General features: G+C 43.6%; 1 protein-coding gene across 1 annotated transcript; it reads right to left on the reverse strand.

The window, feature by feature from the left end:
* Positions 1-378: 378 nt before the first annotated feature.
* Positions 379-19,488, reverse strand: LOC144708389 (uncharacterized). Its single transcript, XM_078581670.1, has 5 exons — positions 19,281-19,488; positions 8,335-9,515; positions 1,984-2,104; positions 1,767-1,826; positions 379-1,661 (listed from the first exon to the last, which is right to left on the reverse strand). The coding sequence occupies exons 2-5, from the start codon at positions 9,456-9,458 to the stop codon at positions 654-656; spliced, it is 2,313 nt and encodes a 770-aa protein (XP_078437796.1). The 5' UTR covers positions 9,459-9,515; positions 19,281-19,488; the 3' UTR covers positions 379-653.
* Positions 19,489-24,804: the final 5,316 nt, after the last annotated feature.

Consider the following 24,804-nt stretch of genomic DNA (forward strand, 5'->3'; position numbering starts at 1 on the left):
ACATAAGGAAATGTTTTATGCTACCTTTATTTGTACTATTGATGTCTTACTAATATCATTTAATGTGACTGATATTTTGTTATTAAGATAAAAATAAACAAACTTAAAACAAAAGTCCGTTTTGATTTCAACCAGCAGTTTCAATCCCTAATATCTTATATCAATCCTCACAAATGTCACATCAGATCTTTCATTGTTCACTTGAACATTTTATTCACATTCATTATACCCATAGTTCTCTCTTTTACACCAAAGTTACCTCAACAAAATACACTTCGCAATCTGGAGAAATGGCTCAAGAAAGATGAAAAACATAGAAGTAGTTGTTCAGAAACAGGATCGAATTCATTTAGATCATCTCCAGACAGTTCAGGAATCTAAAATTATGAAGAGAATGAGACTTTTCATCATAAAAAATTTTATGTCCTTGCACATAATTTTTTTACACTATTCAAGAACTTTCATGTAATTAAAGATCTGAGAAGAGGCCAAATGCAGGGGTTTATTGCCCTCCAAACCAACCCACATGCAACAGGAGACCTTTTGATGACGAAATACATACTCATCCCCCTCGTCTCCAGTGCCGTACAATGGCAATATACATAAACTCAGGTTATACTGCTCTTCTAATGGGACATCCTGATTGACTCGTCTTAGGGCCTGATATCCCACCCACTAGTCCGCCTCTGCTTCACGGGTCTGCTCCGGCTGCCGCCGCCTTCTGGGGAGAACCCATGGCCCGATTGGGTAGATCTTCGGTCCCCCGGGGCAGCCGGCATCGAAGATGTCTTTTCGTACATTTCCAGTGGGCATTGACCCAGAATTCCTCGTTGATCCTGCTTAGAAAGCCCTGGGTTCTGCTCGAATGCCAGAGACACGGGCCAGGACTTGGAACCGGACGGTGGCAGCGGCGGCGGCGGCGGAGGCGATGGCAATAGTGGCGGCGGCTGCATTGCCAGCGGAAGCTTCTGTCTCTCCACTGTTGGGGGGTGCCACTCCGGCATATCATCATCGTCATCGTCATCGTCAAAGCAAGACCTGCGTCCCGGCATCCTGGGATGACCAGATGACCCGTCTTTCGCCACCATGGGTCTTTTCTCCGTCTCCACCCCAACAATTGGGCAGGGCACAGGCTGAGTAGAGCCGCCAAAGTCGAACTCCGGCAAGTCCTCCTCATTGGCCGGTTCGGTCATGGAGCGTTGACCAGATGAGGAAAAGTCAACGCTGGGCTGAGATGGAGGCGGATGCTTCATATTCTCTGCTGCATCTTTCATGAGAAGGTTGACAGCGCTGGATAAGATGCTGTGTAAGTCCATCTGAGAAGTCAAGGGTTGGAGCTGGGGAAGGAGAGCCATCAGATCGCCGGGGTTGACGACGGAGGACGAGGACGAGCCACCATCGACGGCGTCGATTGGATCAACGGACTCGGCCGGTGGCTGCTCGTCACCCTTTGGAGGTTCTGAAGTGGGTTTGGTTCTGCGCCAGATGACGCATCCGATGAGAGAGTTTTGGTCTTGTTCGACGGCCTCCATGCCCTTTAAGAAGCCGTGTTTGGCCAAGATGGTGATCACAGCGTCGCTCCGGGGACAGACGTAAAGGTCAACGCCGGGGGAGAACTGGGCGTACCCGACTCTCTGTTGCTCTTTGTAGCTCTTGGCCACCTGCACATTTATAAATTATCATGCTTAGAACGTTAATAGAACTTTAATGCATTTTTCTCATTATTGGTCAAGCATTGTAGATTTGATGGTCAGCAGGCATCTCACCTCCTTCATGCCCTTCAGTCCAGACTGCGGCGTTCCCACTTTCCAGTGAATAGAGATGACCTAGATAACATCAATATGGGTTATCGCATAAGTAATGTTTTTAGATAAGCAGTAATTGGAGCCAGGTTTTATTGTAACAGTCTAAATATTTCGTGACATGAAAATAAATGTGGATTATTTTTTTTAGCAGTAGATATAGCTGCCTGAGAAGACTCACCATCAGCGCACGGTTACGGGAACGGGGGAGTTCTTGGACAAACTTTTCAAATGCTTCCAGCCTGACTTTTCCTTTGATGTCAACAAACTTTGCCCAGCTGGGATCCAAAATCTTCTCGCCGCTGCATGAGAGAGGCCACGGATGACTTCAATCTCTTAGCAGTTGCAAATTTGGTTTTTTGTGAATAAAAAATAAGAATCAGATTTTTAATAAAGTCAAGAATGACGCTCACAAGGCCCGAAAGTTTACTCATATGTCCAATTAATATAGTACGGCAAAGGAAGATATTGCTAAAATTGGTTATTTGAGACTTGCTAAATCATTTTATTCAGACTTGCAAAATCAAGTTTAGGACAAATTTCAAGCAGATTAGATAAGATTGAGCTAGCATTTTATCCAGACTGTCATTTGGTGTTATGTGATGATACCAAATGTACCGAAAAACTTCAATAGAACATGTAAGATAATGTGCCCGTACAGAACCTGATAGCCGAGAGAATATTGGAAACACAGGATTGCAGGCCGGATTCAAACCCAAGAATAAACAAGTGAAGCGCATGAGAGCTCCACACTAGTCTTTGCAATTGATACAGAAGAAAAGACATTAAAGGAGAACAAACTTATCAGGTGAAAATTGTACTTAGTATTTGAATAATTTGTTTGGATTGCATCAGTCAGACAGAGAAATGATGGCTTTCACCACACATGACCACAAATACTCATTGAAGGATGCCACACATGCAATTTGGAAGAAGTCCACCAAGTTTCAAACCGCCAAGTCTTTCTGTCATTTTTAGAACCACCAAGGGCGTTCTGGATTTTTTCACTTTAGATTAAAATGATAATTCTGCTGTATCTCTCTCCCTCTGGCAAAGTCCATATCAACCGCATTCCGTCGTCACTGTTCGTCTCCTCTCATGACCATCAATTATCTGCTGCCTCCATGTGATCTCCTCACCAGATTCTTTCAGCAGGCGCCTTCTGGAACAATCCTTATCTCCTTCCTCCAGACCAATCCTCTCCCTTTTCCTCTTTTGATTATCCTCAACACAGGAGCTCTCCTCTGTGATTCTGAGCCTTAATTTATATTCCTATGTAATGAGCCATCAGTGACCACAAGTTTTTCTATCATTTTTAATATTAAATGCTTAAACGTCTTTCCTTCCCTCTGCTATAGATACATCGCCAGCGAGTACCCCTCACCCTGTCGGAAGATCTTGTCTGGCAGGTCGAACCGGATGGGCTGCTCTGCTATAAACAAACAGAATTCAGGACACAGGTACTTATCAAATGGAGTCATCTCCCTAATTTTGAAGCGAAATGGGAGGATGCAATCCAGATTGAAGGATGCTTCCCCAACTTTCAACTTGCAGACAAGTAAGTAGTCTTTTCAAGGGGGAAGTATTGTTAGAGGATCCCGTTCCGGGTCTACTGCAAGACAGTCTGAGACCATTAAAGACCAGTGCCTAGATGCACAGGCCCAATGAGGCTGGTCCATTGGGGCAATTATTGCAGGAGCTACAACTGCCCTAATGGCCTACACGACAGGCGAACTTCCAGCGAACTGGTGGAGCTCTCTCCTTCTCTCTCTCTCTGTGGCTCTCCCTAAACCCTAACCTTGTTCTCTCACCCTGCCCTCTCTACTCAGGTGACTCAACCTCCGATGATCCAGTAGCACGCCACTAATTTGATGCTATTGCAAGCGTCTATGACCTCCCTTTCCTCTATCCTCAAATTTCCTATTTTTCTCCTTGCTGCTTCTTCTGAACTTATCACGTGCATTGGTCACAAGGAATAGATTACTTTTCAACATACTACCACGGGGTTCTACCAATTTTGAATCAAGATGACTGTCAACTCCAAACTATAGGTGAATACAACACTATTTTTTGTGAATGGGTCACCCAACAATGACAGAAAGAGAGAAAGATAGACAAACAGCATAGAGATAAGACAGCAAATTCTGCAGATTCTCAGGTGAGCATTCTAGTTTTCAGAGGTAAACCCTCTCCTGGACCTGCACGGGAAGTGATGGAACAAAGGGAGAAAACTGTCATTTCCCCTACTTCATTGTTAAAGTCAAGGTCTTTGTGGACCAACTTCCATATGTTCCAAAAACCGTAAGAAAATGCCCGCCATAAGGGTATGATGCTTTAACGGAATGATTATCCTACATAAAAATCTAGATATACAATATGACGTTCCAAAGTAGCTGAACAGTCGGAGCAGTTCCGATAACATATACGTTTTTGGGCTGAATTTACAGAATCAATCGGTAAGAGTATGTGATTATTGGCTGAATTGCTTCCAAAGAGTAACATAGGACAATCAGAAACAGCATATAATACTTAAAAATTAATGAAACTGACCAGAAATGAAGTAGTAAAAGCCGTCGTAGAAAGTATAGAGGTTGAAAAAGTATTTCGTCGAAGAACAGAGACCAGACATGATGATTGAGACTACAGTGGATTAGGATGAACAAGAAGGGTAAAACTATGGATTGCTCACCAGTTGGAAATGGTATGATAGATGTGAGTGAAGAAGGGGGAGATGAAACTTCTTGCTTGTAGAACATTAAAAAAGTATCAATTTATTCATTTAATATGGCAGGCACGAAAAAAAGAAGTGAGTTGAAGATTGGGAAATATTGTCCAGAACATTAGGATAAAAGAGGGAAGGATTCTAGAAGCCTGATGATTGACTAGTGCATGGATCTAGCATGTTTCCCTTCTGCAATGATGCATTTCATTTGGAATCAAGTTAAAATTTAAGGGTCTCACATTATTATGTTTTTTTACTTATCGATGTAGCATGTCTTCAAGCTTGATTCTGAAGCAACTGAACATCAAGCTTTAAGTAATATGTAGAAGAAAAAGAAATAACCGCATGGTGCTTTGGCAGACTGAGATGTTTCTTAATTTTCTTCAGTTTTTTCTTCTAACCAGAAGATAAAATGATGGCTCATCCGTGGGAGCGGACGAGTTATTGTGACTTCCTAAAAATCAAGGCTCAAGAAGAGATGAGGATAATCAATGAATTATTTTACAGAAACAAGTCATGATGTTATCAAAAGTTACTTTGAAATGCCAATCGAAGGCCATGAATGTAGTGCCTATATTTTCAAATGACTAGATTTTTCCATGGACAAGTTCACGGTTGTCTGCTTTTAATGAAATTATGATTGCCGCGAAGAGCTATTCATCCTAGAAGCAAGCAATTCTCTTCCTGATACCATTCCCTGATCATCAGAGAACATTTTATACAGGACCTCTGGAGGACATGATCCTTACCATTAGATTTTCAATTACTTGCACATTAAGTTGTGGATAACGATGGATGATCCATTTTATGGGCAGCCATGAGCCTCTCCAATCCAAATGAAGGCCACAGTCCGCTACCAGTTTATTTGAGACGAGGGGTACGAATGATTAAGGCTACACTAAAAGGGAATAAGAGGTGGCAAAGCAAATATACCAGGTGCGACTTCAGGAGTGAACCAAAAATGAAATCGAATTCCTGTAAGAAAGCAATTTTTCTGTTTTTATATTTCTTGTAATTTTCCTCTTTTAGTGTTTGTTCCCAAATTGAGTGTAAAAGTCACCACTCTGACGCGTGTACACAAGACTTCAAAACGACTGTATAAAAGTCACTGCTCTGACATGTGGAATTCCGGGAAACTGATTGATTCCTTAGTGTGTTTACACTACCAATACCACTCCTGTGATATGACATCTATCAACTGACAAAAAAAGTAAGGTGAAAAATCACAGGTCAAGGTTACTATTATTCAGAAAGACCAAAATATCAACCACTGCGTCTGTGGTTGATCGTACAAAAACTATCACTCATTCAGCCTTAATAACAGCTGTACAGAAACGGTGAGAATATTATCTAACTAAACATACTATAATTTCTCTAATTATTAATTCAAAACGCATCGAAACATAAGGGTAGGTTTGATACGATCACAGCTGGGGAGCGTGATCGATCCTCGGTAACAAGATTTCCAATAACAATGTTCATCCCCCGATGTGTCCAATGTCGATCACCAAGAGAGGAGAGAGGGAGAGACGAGAGAGTAGTTTCCTAGGTGGTAAGGCGAAAACGGGAATGGTCAAGGGAGAGGCTGAACAAAGGACGGGGTAGGGATCCACCGGAGGCTGAGTCGCCTGAAGACATGATGAAGAAGAGATAATCGCGCGGACCAGGATCGTAGAGAAGGGGAGACAGAGCTTAGACATAGAGGAGAGGAGAGGAGGGATACGAGTGACCAAATAAGATAACTTCCACTCTGCCCTCCTAAACGGAGAGCTGTGCCATTTAAAGGGAACATGGGAGGGGAGGGGCCCAGATGCACTGGGCCCAGATGCACTTAATGGTCAAAAGACAAGACTGTCCCCCAGAGGGCCAGGGATCATCAACCTTACCCATAGATGTACTGAACCAGAGCTAATCTTCCCTAAGCAAACATACTATATTTTCTCTAATTATTGGTTCGAAACACATCGAAACCTAAGGACAACTTCGGCAGTCGCGGGGAGAGTTGGTGCTCCGGTTATCTATCAGCCGGCTGAGAATTTGTCAGTGACGTTTTGCTGGGACTTTTAATGGAGCATTTGCGCACGTTTCTGAAAATTTATTAGCGAGATTGAACCTGAAGTGCTTGATGAATCATTTGGATCGATTTGAGACTTTGGATACCAACATGGGCCAAATATGAACCATAAAGAACTGGGTTTAGAGAGTTCATTGTTTCTGAAGCCATTCAGACATCATCTTTCATGTTTCTTGGGTTGGTGACAACTCAAGAGACAAATTCCACAGTACGGTTAGCAATAAACTTTCATATCACGAAACAAGTGACGAAGAAAAATTTATCCCCAGATGCTGGGAAGAACCTGTTGACAAACTCTCCCCATGAGCTTGGCTTTTGCTAAAGACAAGAGATTCAAGAGTTTTGTTTGTTCTGTTCTCCAGTACTCATCATTTCAACCGCAGAACTAGTAAATGTTGCTTTAGCCTTACATATTTGACTGATTTACAATATGAGCCTCAAACAATTTCAGCAGAAGTACGGATTTAGGAATGGTATAGTCGAACTTTAGATCACAGTTCAGAATATTTTATTGATCAGTTATACTACCTAGTCTGCCGGGAACACAATGTCCGGCGATGGAGAATCGTGTCCACTGAAAACAAAGATGAAGTATGAATTGACTCAAGGAACTGCAATTTATTCAGTCATGCAGAGAACAAGATATTGACATTAGAGATATACTGTGTAGGTTCTATGTAAATACTTGGACCAGAGCGAAATATCATCCTGTAGAAATATGATCTTTATTGTCATGTTTTTTAACTTTGTTTCATCTTTAAATCCTCCATTTTAATATATTGAACTTGCACTCTTATGGATCGTTTAAATAGGTTTGTTTCGGTCTCTTTTGAAACCCCCATATAAATGGGGTTTTCAGTTAGTAATCGATATTTGTGGGGCACTCCCGGAAGAAGATAAGAATCTTCTCTCAAAATGAAAATTACGCAGAAATCCTTCTTTGAGTCAGATATCTAAGACCCTTAATCTCTCCTAGATAGTTGTCCTTCCGTACCTGCCATAAACATTAGCAAAAGTACCTTCTGGTTGTTATTTACAAACCTCAGACATGACAAGGGTGATAACGGTAAAGTCGCATCAATAGAAGATTATGAATGATGATAATTAATTTATCAAGAATTGATTTAGGTAGGTTGCGAGTATTTGTTGCATAGGAAATGACCAGGCTACAAGCAGTCTTGTAAAGAGACGCATTCCCCGTTTTAAGAAACTGCCTGCGCAGAAATTTTATTTATTTACGGTATTACTGATAAAAATCTGAAGCTTGATGAATGCAGCTGACAGGTGGAGACGTTATTTTACCAGGAATAGGACAGCAAGGTTGAATACGACTTCAGAACGAGTGTCTGACATCTCTACACAGTGACAGGACTTTCAAATGTATTTTCTTAAAGAACTTTTATCCGTTTTACAAAGAAGTTGTTTTGATATTATGACATTTTGTGGTGAAACAATCATTATTTCCTTATTTTGGAATTTAATGGGATTTCAAAACCAGATCTAGTTGAAGGGATAGCTTCAGTGAGAAGGCACAACTAATTCCAAAGGTTCTACTGAATCTTGATTTTCATTTTCAAGACATTTGTTCACAAAGCATACGAGATTTGTAGAAAATAAATAACGAAAAATAAACATTAGAAGCTAACAGAGAGTTCAGGACGTGACATAATAACTTGTTTGCAGAAAAATGAGTGGAAAAGGTGTAAAAAGCAACAATAACAAGTAATTCAAAGAACCTTTTGAAGACAGCAACAGCCGAGACTTCAGTTGACAAATTGAGCTGCAATGTCCCATCCCACAATACTTTAACGTCTCCCGCAGGTCCAGCAAAAGATGGGGTTCCCAAATCAAGGGACGGTTCTTTCTCAACCATTCCAATAGGGTTGTCAATTACAGTTCCAGTTTCAGAAGGTGAAGCACCGGCCTTAACAGACCCATCTCCATTATCCAAACAACTCACACTTCTCTTCCTTTGTGCATAAGCTAGAAGGGCATCACATGCCTTCTTATAAGTCTCAGAAGAAATTTCAGAAGCACCAGGATCGCTCTTTGTTGACTCCTGAGAATCTATTTTAGGGTAATATGATGCATAACCTTGATTAGACTCAGTGACAGGAACATTAAGATGTCTGACTGGATCCATTGTATATCCGTGATTTAACAATCCTGGGGCAGCTCCCACGTAGAAAACGCTTCCATTATTATTCTTGATGTCAACGCTTAAATCACAAGCAGGGATTCCTGTCTGGTAGTTCACGAGCTGAGAGAATATAGGGGCCTTACTTTCAAAAGAAACATCTGTTTGGACTCCAGACATAAGATTCGGTTGAACAGAATCCCTCCCGACAGAGAAGTAGGGCAGATTTGGAATAAAATTTTGGGAAATGGGCGTCTGTGAGAAATCAACAGATGGAAAGTTTACAAGAGATGGTCCTGCAACGCCGGATGAAAATGACACCTTGTCAAAGCCAGATCCCTGAAATTCTGTGCCTTTCATTTGCAAACCTAATGCACAGTAATTTGGGTCAACCTGTGCCCAATTATTATTCATAAATTCAGGCTGATTATGCATTACAAGCATCCTTTGGTTGTCCCTTCGAGTGTTTAATTCAGAGAACACTTGATGTGTTCCATTCTGCAAGTTGTTTCTCGAATCCATATTACGAGCTGTAGACACATCGGGGGGAAACTTGTCACCAGCACAAAAGCTAGCCTCTCTATACACTGAAGATTCTCCTGAAAACTGTTGCGAACCATCAATTGAGGGAAATTTCTGACCATGCATAAACTCGGCTTCCCCTGTACCATAACGATTCTTCTGATCTTCAAGATTCCCATTATTTACCCGGAGATTCCACATCCTTTACTCAACACGATTGTTGAAATCACTGAGCTACGTAAACGAGAGTACCAATGCCTGCATAGAAGAAGATTAGATAAGCGAGAAACCATCAGTATTAGCACATAAATGCACAAAATAAAATGAAATTTTTATTTACAACAAACGAATCCCTCTTATACATGAAACCAAGGGAAGACCTCAAGTAAACAGAAAAACCTAACCAATCCTAAAAGTAAGTGCCATTCTAAGAACACAGTCAATCAAAGAAAGAGATGGTAAGAGAAAACATGGGTTTTGTTTAAATTTGGCGCCCATAAGGCAACAGAAAACCGTTTCATAATTCACAAAGACTTTCAGCAACTCTTAAGTTCACGCAATCAACACTGGCAAGAATGCAATCATACGAGAGGAAAAGTTGAGTAGGATGGAAAAACTATATCCACTATCTGCTAAAAGAAATTTACAGAAAACGATATCCCTATCAGCATTTAGATACCACCAATGACATCAGTGGAAAATTTCTAAGACAGTGAGGCAGATATGAAATAATCAACGACCTTTATTTGGAAATCTAGTCATACCAGTGAGATCTAAAATCTTGAAAGGCTCCTTGCCAGATAGGAGACCGAGTCAGGAAAGGCTCACTAGGGAAGAAATTACATGGTAACCACCCAGAGAAAGTTACTACAGGGCGAGGAATTAAAGCTGGGGAAGGAGGAAGATCAGGCATCGCCAGAGAGGAGTCATTTAGGGTGTGGAGCCATCTCGGAGGAGCTTGGCTGCATATGGCAAAAATGCTCGAGACAAGAGCACTTTCAGTGACAGAGATGAGTGCATAGGGATCAAAGCAGGAAGGGACTCCAAAGATTGTTCATGTCATTCCTGGAACTGCCATGCAAGGTGAGCGAACTTATCTTTATTCCGGGTTGACTTTGGCCATGCATCATGTTTCGAGCGGAATGCATTGGAACAGTCCCCCCTTGACACAGAACTGTTTCCTTCCTGCCCATCACATATCTTTGTAAGCCGGGCAGAGTCTTTCAATTTTGAAATTGTAATATTATGTCTGCCTATTCAAGACAGACAGAAGGTTAATGAAAGTAAGTTATTCTACTGATTAGTTAGGGTTTATTCCCTTGCTCCCAGGGCAGTGGGCTCCTCCAGTCACTCTGTCTCAACTTTCCCTCTCCTTCATTCATCAATGTCGACAATCTTCTCACCTGCGACAGAAATCAGGGGTCGACAAGATCAAGAAGGAAGAGGAGTAATATGTGCGAACTAAGAAAACTCCAGCTTCTGGATATCTTGATAATGGCAAATAATGAGCCTCCAATGAGCTCAGTAACAAGTCAATCAACGCCAGTAAATCAGTCCAGTTGTTTGTTATGGAGCATGATCGAAGCACCAGTATGAAGCATTCCAAGGCCTCATCGTGGATCCAACGGTTCAAAGCACCTGTGGCAGTTTCTTCCTCTTTCCTTTGTCTATTCTCTAGAATTTCTCTACATCTACTGCCTTATTCTCATCAGAAACTCTCAATGAACGTGAGAGGGGAATCCAGACTATTTTACCAAAATTTCCTGATTCCATCCAGTAAGTGGAGCTAATCCTTGAGGGAATAACCATGATCAAGAACCAATTTGGCTTCACCATTAGAAGTTTCAGATCAAATAATGTAAAACAATACTTCATACATGAATCAGTTTCGGACCAAGGAATCATACACGAATCACCAGGAGTGAACAAAATACACAATGGAGTGCGATTGGTGAGAAAAAGATTGGACATGTAGAAACTACAACGACCCTATTTATTCAAGAACAAGTTCCAAATATTTTTGAGCTGAAGCCCTTTTGAATGAAGTTTATCTAATCGACTGACTAACGTCAAGGAAATTAGGATATTTAAGACCGTCAGGATCGACGTCAAAATACTTTGCCAAGGTAAATTGGAAAAATAATCTGCCTCCTAAATATTTGGAACGTGCACAATGTTTGGAACTTGTTCTTTCATATGCATAATGTTTTACACAGGCATCCTTCCCTGAGTTTTTTATCTCTTTCCTTGTAACTGTTATTGGACTGTAAGTGGCTAGACCCATACCAGATAACTTAAATAATGTTGTCTATTATTATTCTGAGCCCATTAGTGACTAACTTCTACTATGTCCTTAAAATATACCTGATATTTAATTCAATAGTAACAGAATTATGAATTTGATTTTCTTATTTCCAAACCCTATTGAAATAAGCAAACATGACCAAGTGTAAACCATCATCCATGCCTATTGGTTCAACTGTAAAACTGGATGTCAGTGAAGAAGATCCACCCATGAATTGAGAGCAATATCAGAGGTTGATTGGCAAGCTTCTCTCTAAATCATACCCAGCCTGAAATAGTGTTTACTGTAGGACTTTCTGAGCCCATTTTATGCAAGATCTCTGAGAGACTCATAGGCAAGCATTCCTCTCTGGCAGCAAACATGGGATAGGAGCAGAACAAGTAAATGTAAAGAACAAATTCAGCCCTTTACCTGTAAATGGTATTTAAACCAGTGAACTATGAGAAATAGATTAAGATTCTTCTTTGAGAAATCATAATATGGCCGGAAACGGTGGGAGGAACATTAACTGCAGTGTTCTGCAAGGAGCACTCTTCAGCAAGGGATTTAAGATGCTTCTGAGCAGATGACAAAAGTCCAATACCCCTCTCTCATCTCCATTAGTAGGTTCTTGAGGACCCTTCACTTGTTTACATAGAGAGGCCACGCCACTCACTAAAGTAAAAGAACTCACCCGTCATCCACAGAAATCAATTCCAATGTGATCCGGACAAGAAAATGACTCCAATTCGGGTATTTCATTGCATTGGTATCTAGGATGAGTAGATAGCACCAAGGAAAAATGCAATGACGAACCACATTCAGTATAACTTGTATATGTGGCCCTGCCCAGGAACACTGATATACAGAAGCTCCCTTGATGGGAATACAAATTCTTACAAGCATATCATGTTTGATGTCTCGATGTTGTATTGATATGTGTAGATCACCCTAATTCAACTAAGTTTATCATGAAGCAAAAGCAGATAAAGTATGATATTCCTTTCATATATAGACACATTCAGATACATGATCAGACCCCAAAATCAAAGCGCTCTGCAAAAAAACGGCAGAATAGAGACATGCTGTAACCCACATGAGACATCAATGGGATACTACAACAGACTTATCGTCCGATAATAAATTGAATTCATCCATGTGGCAAGTATTTCCCTGATTTTTGGAGGAGACCTGTGATAAGAATCTCTGGAGGATTTACCTGGAGAAGAGGAAGAAGAAAAGAAGGCTAACTGCTGCCACGTCAGACCAAACATCAGGCAACTTATAGGCAGAGGACCCCGCCTATAAATAAGAAGTGTCAAGAGAGGAAGGAAGAAGATAATGACATAACTCAATAGAGTACATGGCTGGGTATACATATACCCTAGGAGAGAGAGAATGATAAGAGGGCTAATGGGCTTATAGAATAGGGCCCATTAGCCCATGAGGCTGACTATCTCACTAACACCCCCCCGCAAGCGAAGTATGGATGTCATCCATGCCGAGCTTGGACACTGCACGTTGCAGGAGAGGTCGAGATAGTCCTTTGGTAAGGACATCAGCAGCTTGATCAGCGGATGGAACAAATTCCAAGTCAAAGATGCCCTCGTCCACGCGCTCCTTGAAGAAGTAGCGGTGGAGTTCCATATGCTTGATCCGTCCCCGTTGGCCAGGGTTCTTTGCCAAGGCGATTGCCGACTTGTTGTCGCAGTAGAAGTGGATCGGGCCGGAATACTCCACACGAAGGTCATGGAGAATTCCGTATATCCACTGGCCTTCAGAGGCCCCATCGGCAAGTGCCCAGTATTCGGCTTCAGCACTGGAGCGGGACACTTTGTAATGCTTGCTGCTCTTCCAACTGACAAGACTGCCGAAGACAAAAGTGCAGTACCCCGTGGTGGAACGACAGTCCACAACTGAGCCGGCAAAGTCCGCATCCGTGTACACCTTCACGGTCCGCTCCATACTCTGAGGAAAGAACAAGCCCTTCCCGTGGCAGCCCTTTAAGTACGCAAGTACCCGGTTGGCCGCCTGACGATGGATCTCCCGCGGAGAGTGCATGAACTGACTGAGGATGTTGACGGCGAAACTGATGTCGGGGCGGGTGTGGGTCAAGTACAGGAGTTTCCCCACCACCTGCTGGTACTGATATGCGTTCACCGGTGCTGAGTCCTCCCCCTTACCCAACTTGACGTTAGGGTCGATGGGAGTAGTAACCGGTGCACACTCAGTCATTCCGGTCAAGGCCAGTAGGTCAACGGCATACTTCTGCTGTGACACAAAGATCCCCCGGGGGGAGTAGGCCACCTCAAGGCCGAGGAAGTAGCGAAGAGGCCCGAGGGCCTTGATTTCGAACTCCTTCGCCAACGCAGAGCTGAGGCGGCCGGCCTCTGCAGAATCGGACCCCGTAATGAGGATGTCGTCGACGTACACGGCCAAGATGGAGACACCCGCGGAACTGTGACGGAAGAATAGGGAGACATCCCCATTGCTCTGAGTGTAGCCCTCGGTCTTCATGACCGAAGAGAACCGACCGAACCACATCCGCGGTGACTGTTTCAGTCCATAGAGACTTCCGCAGCCGGCAAGCGGTGCCGGGGGCCAAGGGTATACCGGGAGGTGGCTGCATGTACACCTCCTCCGTCAAGTCACCGTGGAGAAAAGCATTCTTCACATCGAACTGTCGTATCGGCCAGTCGGAATGAGCATAGCGCCAAGAGGAGACGGACTGTTTCCATCTTCGCCACAGGAGAGAAGGTCTCGAAGTAGTCCACGCCATACGACTGAGTAAACCCCCCAGCCACAAGTTGAGACTTGAGGCGCTTGAGAGTACCATCAGCATGATGCTTCTTGGCATGAATCCACTTGCAATCCACCGCCCTCTTGCCAGGAGGAAGTGGGACGACTTCCCAAGTGTGGTTCTTGAGCAAGGACTGCATCTCCTCATCCATCGCCGCTTTCCAATGAGGAGAAGCAAGAGCATCGGATAGGCGGCGAGGAGGATGCGACTCGATGTGAAAGAAAGGACGGTAGGAAGGGCTTAGCCCATCAAAGAGAGATAGTGAGATAAGGGGTAGAGAGGTGTGCGGCGCACTGGCGAACCCCTTTCCAAGGCGATAGGCCATCCCAACTGAGCATCATCATCAGTAGACGAGGGTGACGCATCGTCCGACGGAGGAGCGGAAGCAAAAGAGGGAGAAGAAGATAGCTCCCCGGGGGTAGGGGGAGGCTCCCCGGGGGAAGATGGTGCACTAGGAGAAGGATACGGTGCACCAAGAGTAGGAGGTAGCTCCCCGGGGTGAGAGGTGGACTGCCCGGGGTTAGGAGGTGCACTGGGAGGATACGGTGCACCGGGAGGTGAGACAGTAGGAGGCAAGGGAGAGAAGGTGGCTGGGGGCCGGCGGTGGAGGAATGGGTCCCACAAAGCGGAAAGGGTTCCAAGGAAGGAGTCGAAGGCGCCTCAACCAGCGGAAGGCGTGGCGAGGTAGAATCACCGAAGTAAGACTCATGCTCGGCAAAGGTGGCGTTGCGAGATGAAAAATCTCCGAGGCGGAGGGTGGTAGCAACGGTAACCTTTCTGGAGAAAGCGTACCCGGCGAGCGCGCGGAGAGCTCGAGCATCGAGCCGTGCAGTGGGAGCCGTATTGTGGGCGTCGCCGTGCACCCGAAGATGCGAGGAGGAGTCCAGTCCGCAGTGAGAGATGGGGAACGCCGTGGAGAGACGATCCAGTGGGCTGACAAACCCGAGGGCTGGGAGGGAGGCGGTTTACAAGATGGGTACTCGTTAAGACCGCCTCACTGTCGCCCACGGAACAGAATAGTTCAGCAGAAGGGTGCAGGCGGTCGGCGTGACATACCCGATCCGACGTTCTGCCATACCGTTCTGTTCGGGGTGGCCACAAGAGGACTCGTGGAGAATCCCATGGTCAGCAAAGTCGTGGCCAGCTCGGTGTTGTGAAGTCCCGGGCGTTATCGGAGCGGAAGCGCTGAATACCTCGGCCAAACTGAGTACGAACCATGGTGCAGAAGTGACGGACCGTCGGGCAACCTCAGATTTGGCGGTCAACAAGTAGACCCATGTGTAGCAGGTGGCCTCGTCAACAAAGATCTGAAAGTATCGGTGGCCCTTTAGGCTAGCCTGCGGGGCGGGTCCCCAAACATCACTATGGATGCGAAATAATGGAGTGGAGGAGTGCGAGGTGGACGGAGAGAAAGATGAGCAGCGGTGCTTCGCCAGTTGACAGGCATCACACACGATAGTCTGAAGGTCCAATCCAGTACACATCGAAGGAAAGAGGCGCTGTAAAACTGAAAATGGCGGGTGACCCAGCCGTTGGTGAGCCAACTGGAGGCGTCCCATACGCTGCACATCCGCCCGGTCGGAGTTGGCGGTGAAGCAGGAAGCACCGAGCGCCCCATCGTCCAACAACAACAACCCGTTCTCCGCCTAATCGGTGTAGTCCGACCCACCTTGTCAGATAGAAACATCCGTCAGACTGGAGGTGAAAAGAACAGGACAAACTGTCAACCAAACGCTGAGGAGACATAAGTATAGCTCGCAGGGCGGGGACATGAAGAACATTGCTGACCACTCCGAGGCCGTCTACAAACACTGCCCCAATTCCAGCAACACGCAACCGTCCACCACCGGCTGTAATAACTGTACGGTCCCCACTATGCCTTTCGTAGGATACAAATCGGTCATTGAACGGGGTCATGTGTTCGGTTGCCCCCAAATCAAGAACCCAGCTCGTATCCGATCTGAGAGGCGAGTAAACCGTACCACAATACCACTGTTCAGACTGAGGAGAGAAACGCGCAAATCCACCAAAATGTGCCGTCGACTGAGTCGGAGTCTGCATAGTAGCCACTTGGTCACGGAGACGGGCCAAGTCGGCTTGGAGCTGCTCAAGAGTCACCGGGCTGGTAGAAGAGATAGAGGAGGAGGCAACCATAGCTCTCCCTTCGGTAGCCTCCTTTTTCCGGTTGTCGTACTGACGCTTCTTGCACCACTTGCGGAGATGTCCAGGCTTGCTGCAGTAGGAGCAAATCAGCCCGGAGGGGGCCGCCTCGCGGGGAGCAGGAGCGGCGAGGGAGGCCGGGCGAGGAGGGCAGTCGAGTCACGAGCTGCCTCCGAGGAGAGTGCCAATGACATGAAAATGACTCTCCTCTTCCTGGAGTTCCTTCACCAAGTCATCAATGGAAGGAAGGCCTTCCTTGCGATGGAGGGCACGGCGCCGAGTGTCGTCATACTCCTTGTTTAGGCCATAAAGAAACCCCAAGAGGCGTAGGCGAAGAGTGTTCTGGAATGACTTGCACGTCGGATCATCCGTCAGCAAGTAGTAGTCCACCTCGTCCCACAGCTTCTTGTGTTCCAGCGCATAGTCCGAGATGGACAGTGCGCCTTGGCGAGTTGCTGGCTTTAGCAACGAGCATAAGAGGCGCCAGTTGTCCCCTTCGGCCGCAAAATTTGTTGGCCTGGTCCCAAAACCCTTCACGGTGGAGCAGCGAGGAACCTTTCACGGAACGAGGTGCCAGGGAGGTCGTGTAGAGCCATCCAAGGACGAAGTGTTCCTCGGCTTCCCACGCCGCATAGTGTGGATGGGTCGATGGAAGCGGGGCTTGTGTGCAATGCTTGAACAGTTGGCGAGCCTTGAGAGTAGTCTCGACAAAGTGACGCCACTGTAACAAATTCGGGCCCTGGAGACACGTCGTGTCGGGAACCGCCGGCAGAGAATGAGTAACCTTGTGTGACAAGGGTTCTCGTTGAAAGTCTGCATCGGTGAAGCCATCATCTGGGACGGCCGGTTGACGCGTCTGGCCCGTGGAGTAAAGTTCCTCCGACATCAGAGCCATGGTCTCTACGGAGACGGCTGTTGTGACTGAGGTTGCGGCCCGTGCTGCGGCTGCGGCTGCGGCGGCGGCTGCGGTTGCTGGCAGTAGCTGCGGCTGCTGCTTCGGCGGCGGCTGCGGCTGTTGGCTGTGGCTGCTGCTTCAGCGGCGGCTGCGGCTGCGGTGGCTGCTTCGGCGGCTGCTGCGGCTTCTGCTGCTGCTTCGGCGGTGGCTGAGGCAGCTGGCTGCGGCTGCGGCTGTGCGCGGCTGTGGCTGTGCGCGGTTGCGGCTGCGGCTGTGCGCGGTTGCGGCTGCGGCTGTGCGCGGCTGTGGCTGGCGCGCGGCTGCAGCTAGCGAGCGGCTGCGGCTGTGCGCGGTTGCGGCTGCGGTTGTGCGCGGCTGTGGCTGGCGCGCGGCTGCGGCTGCGGCTGTGCGTGGCTGCAGCTGGCGAGCGGCTGCGACTGCGGCTGTGCGCGGCTGCGGCTGGCACTCGGTTGCAGTTTCGGCTAGGGCTGCGGCTGCGGCTGGCGCTCGGCTGCGGCTGCGGCTAGGGTTTTGGCTTCGGCTGGTTCTCCGGAAGCTCCGCGGGCTGGCTACAGCTCGCGCTGTGGCTGATCCGTCGGTCACGCTCCGGATTCGCTAGACAGCGAGAGGGTGATGTCAAACCCTAGATGGAAGAGCTCTGGAGCTCTGATACCATGTCAAGAGAGGAAGGAAGAAGATAATGACATAACTCAATAGAGTACATGGCTGGGTATACATATACCCTAGGAGGGAGAGAATGATAAGAGGGCTAATGGGCTTATAGGATAGGGCCCATTAGCCCATAAGGCTGACTATCTCACTAACAGTGGGCAATATGGCTTCACCGCAATGAGGTGGTGTACAAAGGGCCACATGTCTCTGCCAAGGGACTTATGTGCAAAGCTGAAGGCCTCATGGTGACTTGGCTTCCCCATCTTGTAAATCGAGAGGTTAGGGTTTGTATAGGGCATCCATGGTCCAATTGGGAGGTTCACTGATTCATCGGGTGTTCATCCCTAGTTCAAAAAAAAAAAAAAAAAATTTGGGAGGCAGAAGTCTTGTTAGGGATGTACTTGTACAAAGTTGGTGACCACTACTCTGTCGGTGATTGCCATCATACAATTTTCTTCTTCAAAAAAAAGTATTTCCCCAACTTTCTAGCTTTTATAGGACATTTCTAATTTTATTCCTGATTGAAAGCACATAAAACATCCGGAAAACAACGCAATTAGCATCAAATGGAGTCAGTATGAAATGTAAGTTTCACATTTAAAGTCGGACACATTCCTCTCTCTCTCTCTCCATGCAACTCCCTACGTCAATTCGTAAATCCAATAATCTAAGAGAATTCTCTAAACTTCTCAGGTTCCCAAGTTATACACCAAAGTTTGTGTTCTGCAAACTTTTTTTTCTTGAAGAAGTGTGTTCTACAAACATTATGCCCAACAAATTACCACTGGGCAGGCGTGTGAGATATATGAGAAGAAATTACGCACTGAAGTAACCTTAATAAAAGGAAGGAAACGGATTACTTCCACAAACACAATATAATTATCAAAAAAAGGCCAAAATGATCGGTTGCCCTCAGTGCGTCCATCATATCATTGACATCTACTATCACCGCGAAAGTAATTTGAAGGCAACTTCACCCCGAACAACCCACCACAATTAAAAAAACACAAACATAAAAAATACTTCAATACAATATGTCCCAGCGGATTCGATACGAATGCCTTCAGACGTAAATCAAAATAGCAAATCGGCCAGGCAATCCGTAAGACAAGCACACAGAACACCATAAGCGCAAACAGCGAAGCTTCGCAGCCATAGGAAATCCGTCGGAGAAATAATCATTCATAAATAAAATAAACTCCAAAAATTCACCTCAAATCGTCTCATTCCTGTACTGGTATGATACATGAGTTGTGTTTCAGGACTCAAATCTCAATTATACAAGAGTATGCTCTCACGATGGCGGAAGAACTCGACGATTTCACCAGGATCCTTTGCCCCATAGCCATCATTTCACCGGTTTGTGCAAGATCAACGCAGAAGAAGATTTGACGAACACGGGAGAAGAAGAGGAATAACAAAAGCCCTACTAGTAGCCCCTATTTAAAGGCGCTTAGACGGATGACGAAACTCAAACGTCCCGCTCCTTATCATTCCGGTTCTCAACTATCCGTCTTTTTCCCGTTCCGTCTTACTCTGTCTCGTCCCGTGCCGTCCTACTCTGTCTCTTCCCACCTCAACCCGTTCCGTCCTGCCCGTCTCGTCCCGTTCCGTCTTACCCCGTCTCGTCTTGTTCCGTCTTACTCCGTCTCGCCCCGTTCCGTCTAAAACCGTCTCGTCCTGTCTCTTCCCGTTCCGTCTTACTCAGTATCGTTCCGTCTCGTCCTGTTCCGTCTTACGCCGTCTCGTCCCGTTCCGTCTTGCCCAGTCTCGTCCCGTCCCGTCTCGTCCAGTTCCGTCTTACTCAGTCTCGTCCCGCCGCGTCCCGTTCCGTCTTACGCCGTCTCATCCCGTCTCATATCGTCCTCTTCATTTCCGTTTCTCTCTCGTCTCGCTCTGTTCCGTCCCATTCCTATGTCTCATTCCGTTCTGTCTCTATGTCTCGTCCCGTTCCAACTCATTCCGTCCCGCTCCGACTCATTCTGTCTCATCCCGTCATCTTGGGCTAGTGATTTAGTCTAGTTTTACAGTCGTTCTTGCTCCGTTCCATCAACCTTTCCGTTTTCTGTTCTGTCATTCGTTCCGTCGTCCATCTCGTCCAGTTCCTTGAATAGGCAGCAGACTGAAATAGCAGATGACTGAACGAGTATCCGTCCCGTCCCGTCATCAAGCGCTGGTGATTAGTCTAGTTTTAGATCCATTCTTGGTCCGTTTCGTCATGCATCTCATCATCCGTCACATCCAGTTCCTTAAATATTTTTAAGGTTTAGCATAAAAACATGAATACAAGTGGCATAAAACACATAGGTTCATCTGAATCTTAAAAGGACAAGATACCACCAAATTTGGACAAGATACCACAAACTTTCCTTTAGTTAATCAACAATATGCCATAGGTACTTCCGAATTTAAGTAATCAAATAAGATTGTATAGTTTGGATATATAATTCCAGAAAAGAGAGACAATCACAACTTTCATGTAAAGCAAGAGCACAGGAGAACCGTGTGCTTATCTAAGAGAAAGTTTTTGTGAGGGGGACCAAAGAAGTAAAATTTAGATTTTCTAGTAAACACAATTGTAAGGACACCTTTTGGTTAGAACTTAAGTACCAAGAAATACATGCAAGACAACAAGATATATATAGTGCATATCCCTATCCTCTATGATAACACTTCTGAAGTTAGACTGGTAAGATCATGTAGTGCATTTATTGCGGAAGTAATAACCTAAGATCATACATCAACAAGGCATATTGATCTCCAATTTTATGGAAGAGAAAAAAGAAAGCGTACACTTTATCCAACACACAGTGGAAAAATATATACTAACTCTAGGAGGGGTATAAATATGTTAATATAAATTATCGGGAAGCCGGCGGGATGATTATGATTCTTATACAACATATATTGATATCTTGAGTCCTTCAACTCCAATATTTAACTTTTGTCAATTGGGTCATCTTTCAAAGGGATATACAATTTATCTCACAAAGAATACGTTCATAATTCAACTTTAAGTATATCCACAGAAGTTCATGATTCACTTCTTCAGAAGACAATTATAAAATTTCCCAAAACCACTTTTATCTTGGATTTTCTTATCTTAATATTTTCCTTTTTTAGAAGATTTTATTCCAGATACTCTCATCTTTGGTATCCAAGTAGTCTTTATCGGCTTCACTTATTATCTCTTTATGGCTAATAAACTTATGGGGAGTTCATTAACATAACTTAGTATCAGTTTATAATTATTCTTACAAGTGAACACCAATAATCACCGAATCATATTTAGTCCAGGTAGTAGGGCATGAGTCTCTTCATATTCAACACTTCAATGTTATCATATCCTTGGGATTCCAATATAACGTTATTACTGATAATTAAATTTTTAAATTTGGTCATCTCTTGATTCATAATATTCTCCCCAATCTGGATACAGTATAGCCTTATCCCGGTTTTTAGTGAAAAAATAAAGCATATATTTCTTCAACTAGCCCTAATCCAATCATTAAAATCATGATGTATATTTAACTTTTGGTGACATATAGCTGCACTTATTAAAACACTTAGAAAGAAATGAATTTAAAGGGTTTAAGTTTTTTCAAGTAATTTTATTTATTAAATTTTTATATCCCAATAATGTGTCTTTGAGATTGAACAGTATACCTAATATTGGCGGGCATATGGCAGGATGGCCATCTATTTTTTCCCAATCTGTTGTGGACGGATCAATCTATGGTCACTTTCATCATCAGTTATTAGTCATACATCTAAGAGCATGTATGACTGATGATAGAAAGTGATTAACCGACAACGGAGAGCAGGAAAGAGTGAGAGGGAAAGAGAGAGGGAGAAAGGGAGAGAGAGATATAGAGAAAGATAGAGAGAGAAAGATAGAAGAGAGAGAGAGAGAGAGATAAAGAGAGAGAGAGAGAGGGAATGAGTCATTTATGCCATCCACTTTTTTCTTACTCGTGGACAAATAACAGAACTGGATTTATGATGAAGAAACATGGATGGAGGGCAGTCAAGAAAACAACAAATCATCTGAACAAACAGCCATCAAGTCCCATCCCATTCATTGTTGGCCATCATTCAACATCCATGCTCCATTCCTAGAGATATTCTTATCAGAATGTTCAGGTATTGTTTTGTGCATATCATTTAAAGGTATTCAAATTCAGTAAAGCAAAATTATATTGTATATTAGGGCAGGTGCCTTGGTTTGATTTAAATTTATAAAATCAAATTGATATCTTCAATTATTTGTTAAAGCAAATATGGAAATAATTATATGCTACAAATTCACGTTATGAGTGAAAGGTTTTCAAAATTTTATCCAATAATATGACTTTTCAAAATTTTAAATCTTTACTATATTATGACTGATTTCAGGTTGAGATCGCTACATATATTATTAATGTCATAAAAGGAGTAATGTAAAATAAAAGGTTTAGTAGATTACTTGATAAAAAGATGACCTTGAAATGTAGATTACCTCAACGTAAGACTTTTTGGAAAAATTATCATCTCTTTGGGAAAATCCCATCCATGTCCAAACCTATTTTTTGCAAAAATGAAATTTTACCTTGATTGAATAAGCCTATCTACTCTGAAATTTTTGGAGTTTCCTTTTGAACTTCATTAAGACCCATATGTCTTAAATCACATATTTCTCACAGTCAAACTAACTATCATATCATTTTTTCATTTAAATATTAAAAAAATCGCCAAAATATATTTTTTATGTTAAAATTGTTAAAGCTTATCATAAAAGTTACAACTGCATTACATTAACTATTTATTATAGCGCCATGCTAAGGACTAATTCATTCAAATATCACCAAGGGAAAACAATATATTTCATATGCTGGTAAATTCTTAGTGACATGATGAATTTTTCAAATGCCTTTTTTCAGTTGTCTTATCAGGTCAAAGAATAAGTTTATGTAAAGGTTGTTACATTGATAATTTTCATATGTCAATCTGAATAATGTATCCAACAAAAAATCACTAAGAGTTCAAGACCCTTTAAATTATCTAATAAGCCTTGTAACGTCGACCTCTCATAAAATGAAAACTAGGTTAAAATTTATGTTGTGAATTTGATTTTAATCAATATATTTATAGATTCATAAAATAAAAATTTACTCATCATATAATTGGATTAGTTAGTGATGAGTAAGGGTCATCTTTACAGAGAACAGATCTTAAGGAGGTAGCTCTGTTTATAGATTGAACATTAGATGATGAGGAGGGACACAAATAGTGTAAGAGGTAGCATAGAATGAAGGTAATTATCAGAAATAAGGATACTTCCCATTTGAGGAGAACAAAACGTGTACTACACGAGTAGGGTTCGTGATTGGAGTGAGTGAAAATAGAGAGTAAGAAGGCATGAAGTAGTGATGGTGATATGATACGAGAATTAATGATAAGAGGTATCTGATTTAGGGTTTAATAAAATATAAGAGGGCGTGAAGGTGAGACGGGGTAGAAGCGATGGGATGAAATGTCATAATGAAGGTAGTGAACTAGAAGGAGACTGAGGAGTGAATTTGGAAACATAGCGATTTATGTTTTCTAAAATGAAAGGAGAGGGGCACATGATGAGATTTTAATGGTGACGATCATACGTGAGGTGGACGTCAAAATATGATAGGTAGGGATGATGATGGATGAGAATGGATGTTGATGATGGATGGGAGTGCTAGATGATCTCCCTAAATGTGTTCAAGAAGAATCAATGTAACACAAGAGGCTAACCTTAGATCACAATGTTCTGTCGGGATGAAGGCATCTTCTTGATGCACATCAGTCTCCCTACTAATCTGTTGACCCTTTCCAAGCACTAAAGACACCAAGAGAAACCTTAATGGACCTTCAAAACTTCATTTTCTTTCAATCTACATATATAGGAGGAAGTTAGCTTGCAGATTTTTACAAAAAAATATGGCCTCAATTTATAGATTGATAAAGGACATAAAGGACAACTATAACGATGGATAAAGGACATAAAGTCAAGGCAACCCTTAAAATTTCAGCTCAACTGGGTTCTGGATCATAAGATATCAAGCCTAGAAGTTGGACAATTCCTGGTCATTTATTTAATCAAAATGTTTCTCTCTCCTCATCCTCATCAATGCCATCATGTAAGTTTGTTTGGGTTTTGTCTCGTCATCATAATAAATACAATCATTGGTTCAGATTGCCTCGCGTCGTCCTTGCTCGACGGCTCTTGTTGTGTCATTTATCACTTGTGGAGAAAGACCAAATTAATAGATAATTATTTAATATTAAAGTATGCTCTTTGATAAATATGATGTGGCAACCCGTAGTGTGTGGGACATCAGGGCACTATCTTTATAAGCCAATGACCGGCTGCCACTTATGCACCACTTGTGCGCAGTTGCGACTTTTGACCAGTCAAAAAATAAAGGAATACTTTTTTTAAGCCTTCGTTCCTATATCTTTGTGGAAAATTATTGCATAAAATAAATTTTTTTTTTACTGGGCCACATCATCCTGTGCTAAAAAAGCTAAAATAAAACCATTAAACATTAAATGTCATTATGGCATCACTAATTGTGACGCCATAATGGTTTATGTTAACGATTGTATGACCCCAATCATTAACTAGGTTTAATGATAGACTGTTACCAATCATTAACCATAACCGGTGGTTAGTCGCCATTCAGCAAATCAAACGACGATATGTGGCATTGAGAGAAAAAAC

This window comes from Wolffia australiana, chromosome 10, assembly GCF_029677425.1.
Source record: "Wolffia australiana isolate 7733 chromosome 10, ASM2967742v1".
In the NCBI taxonomy this organism is placed as follows: Eukaryota; Viridiplantae; Streptophyta; class Magnoliopsida; order Alismatales; family Araceae; genus Wolffia; species Wolffia australiana.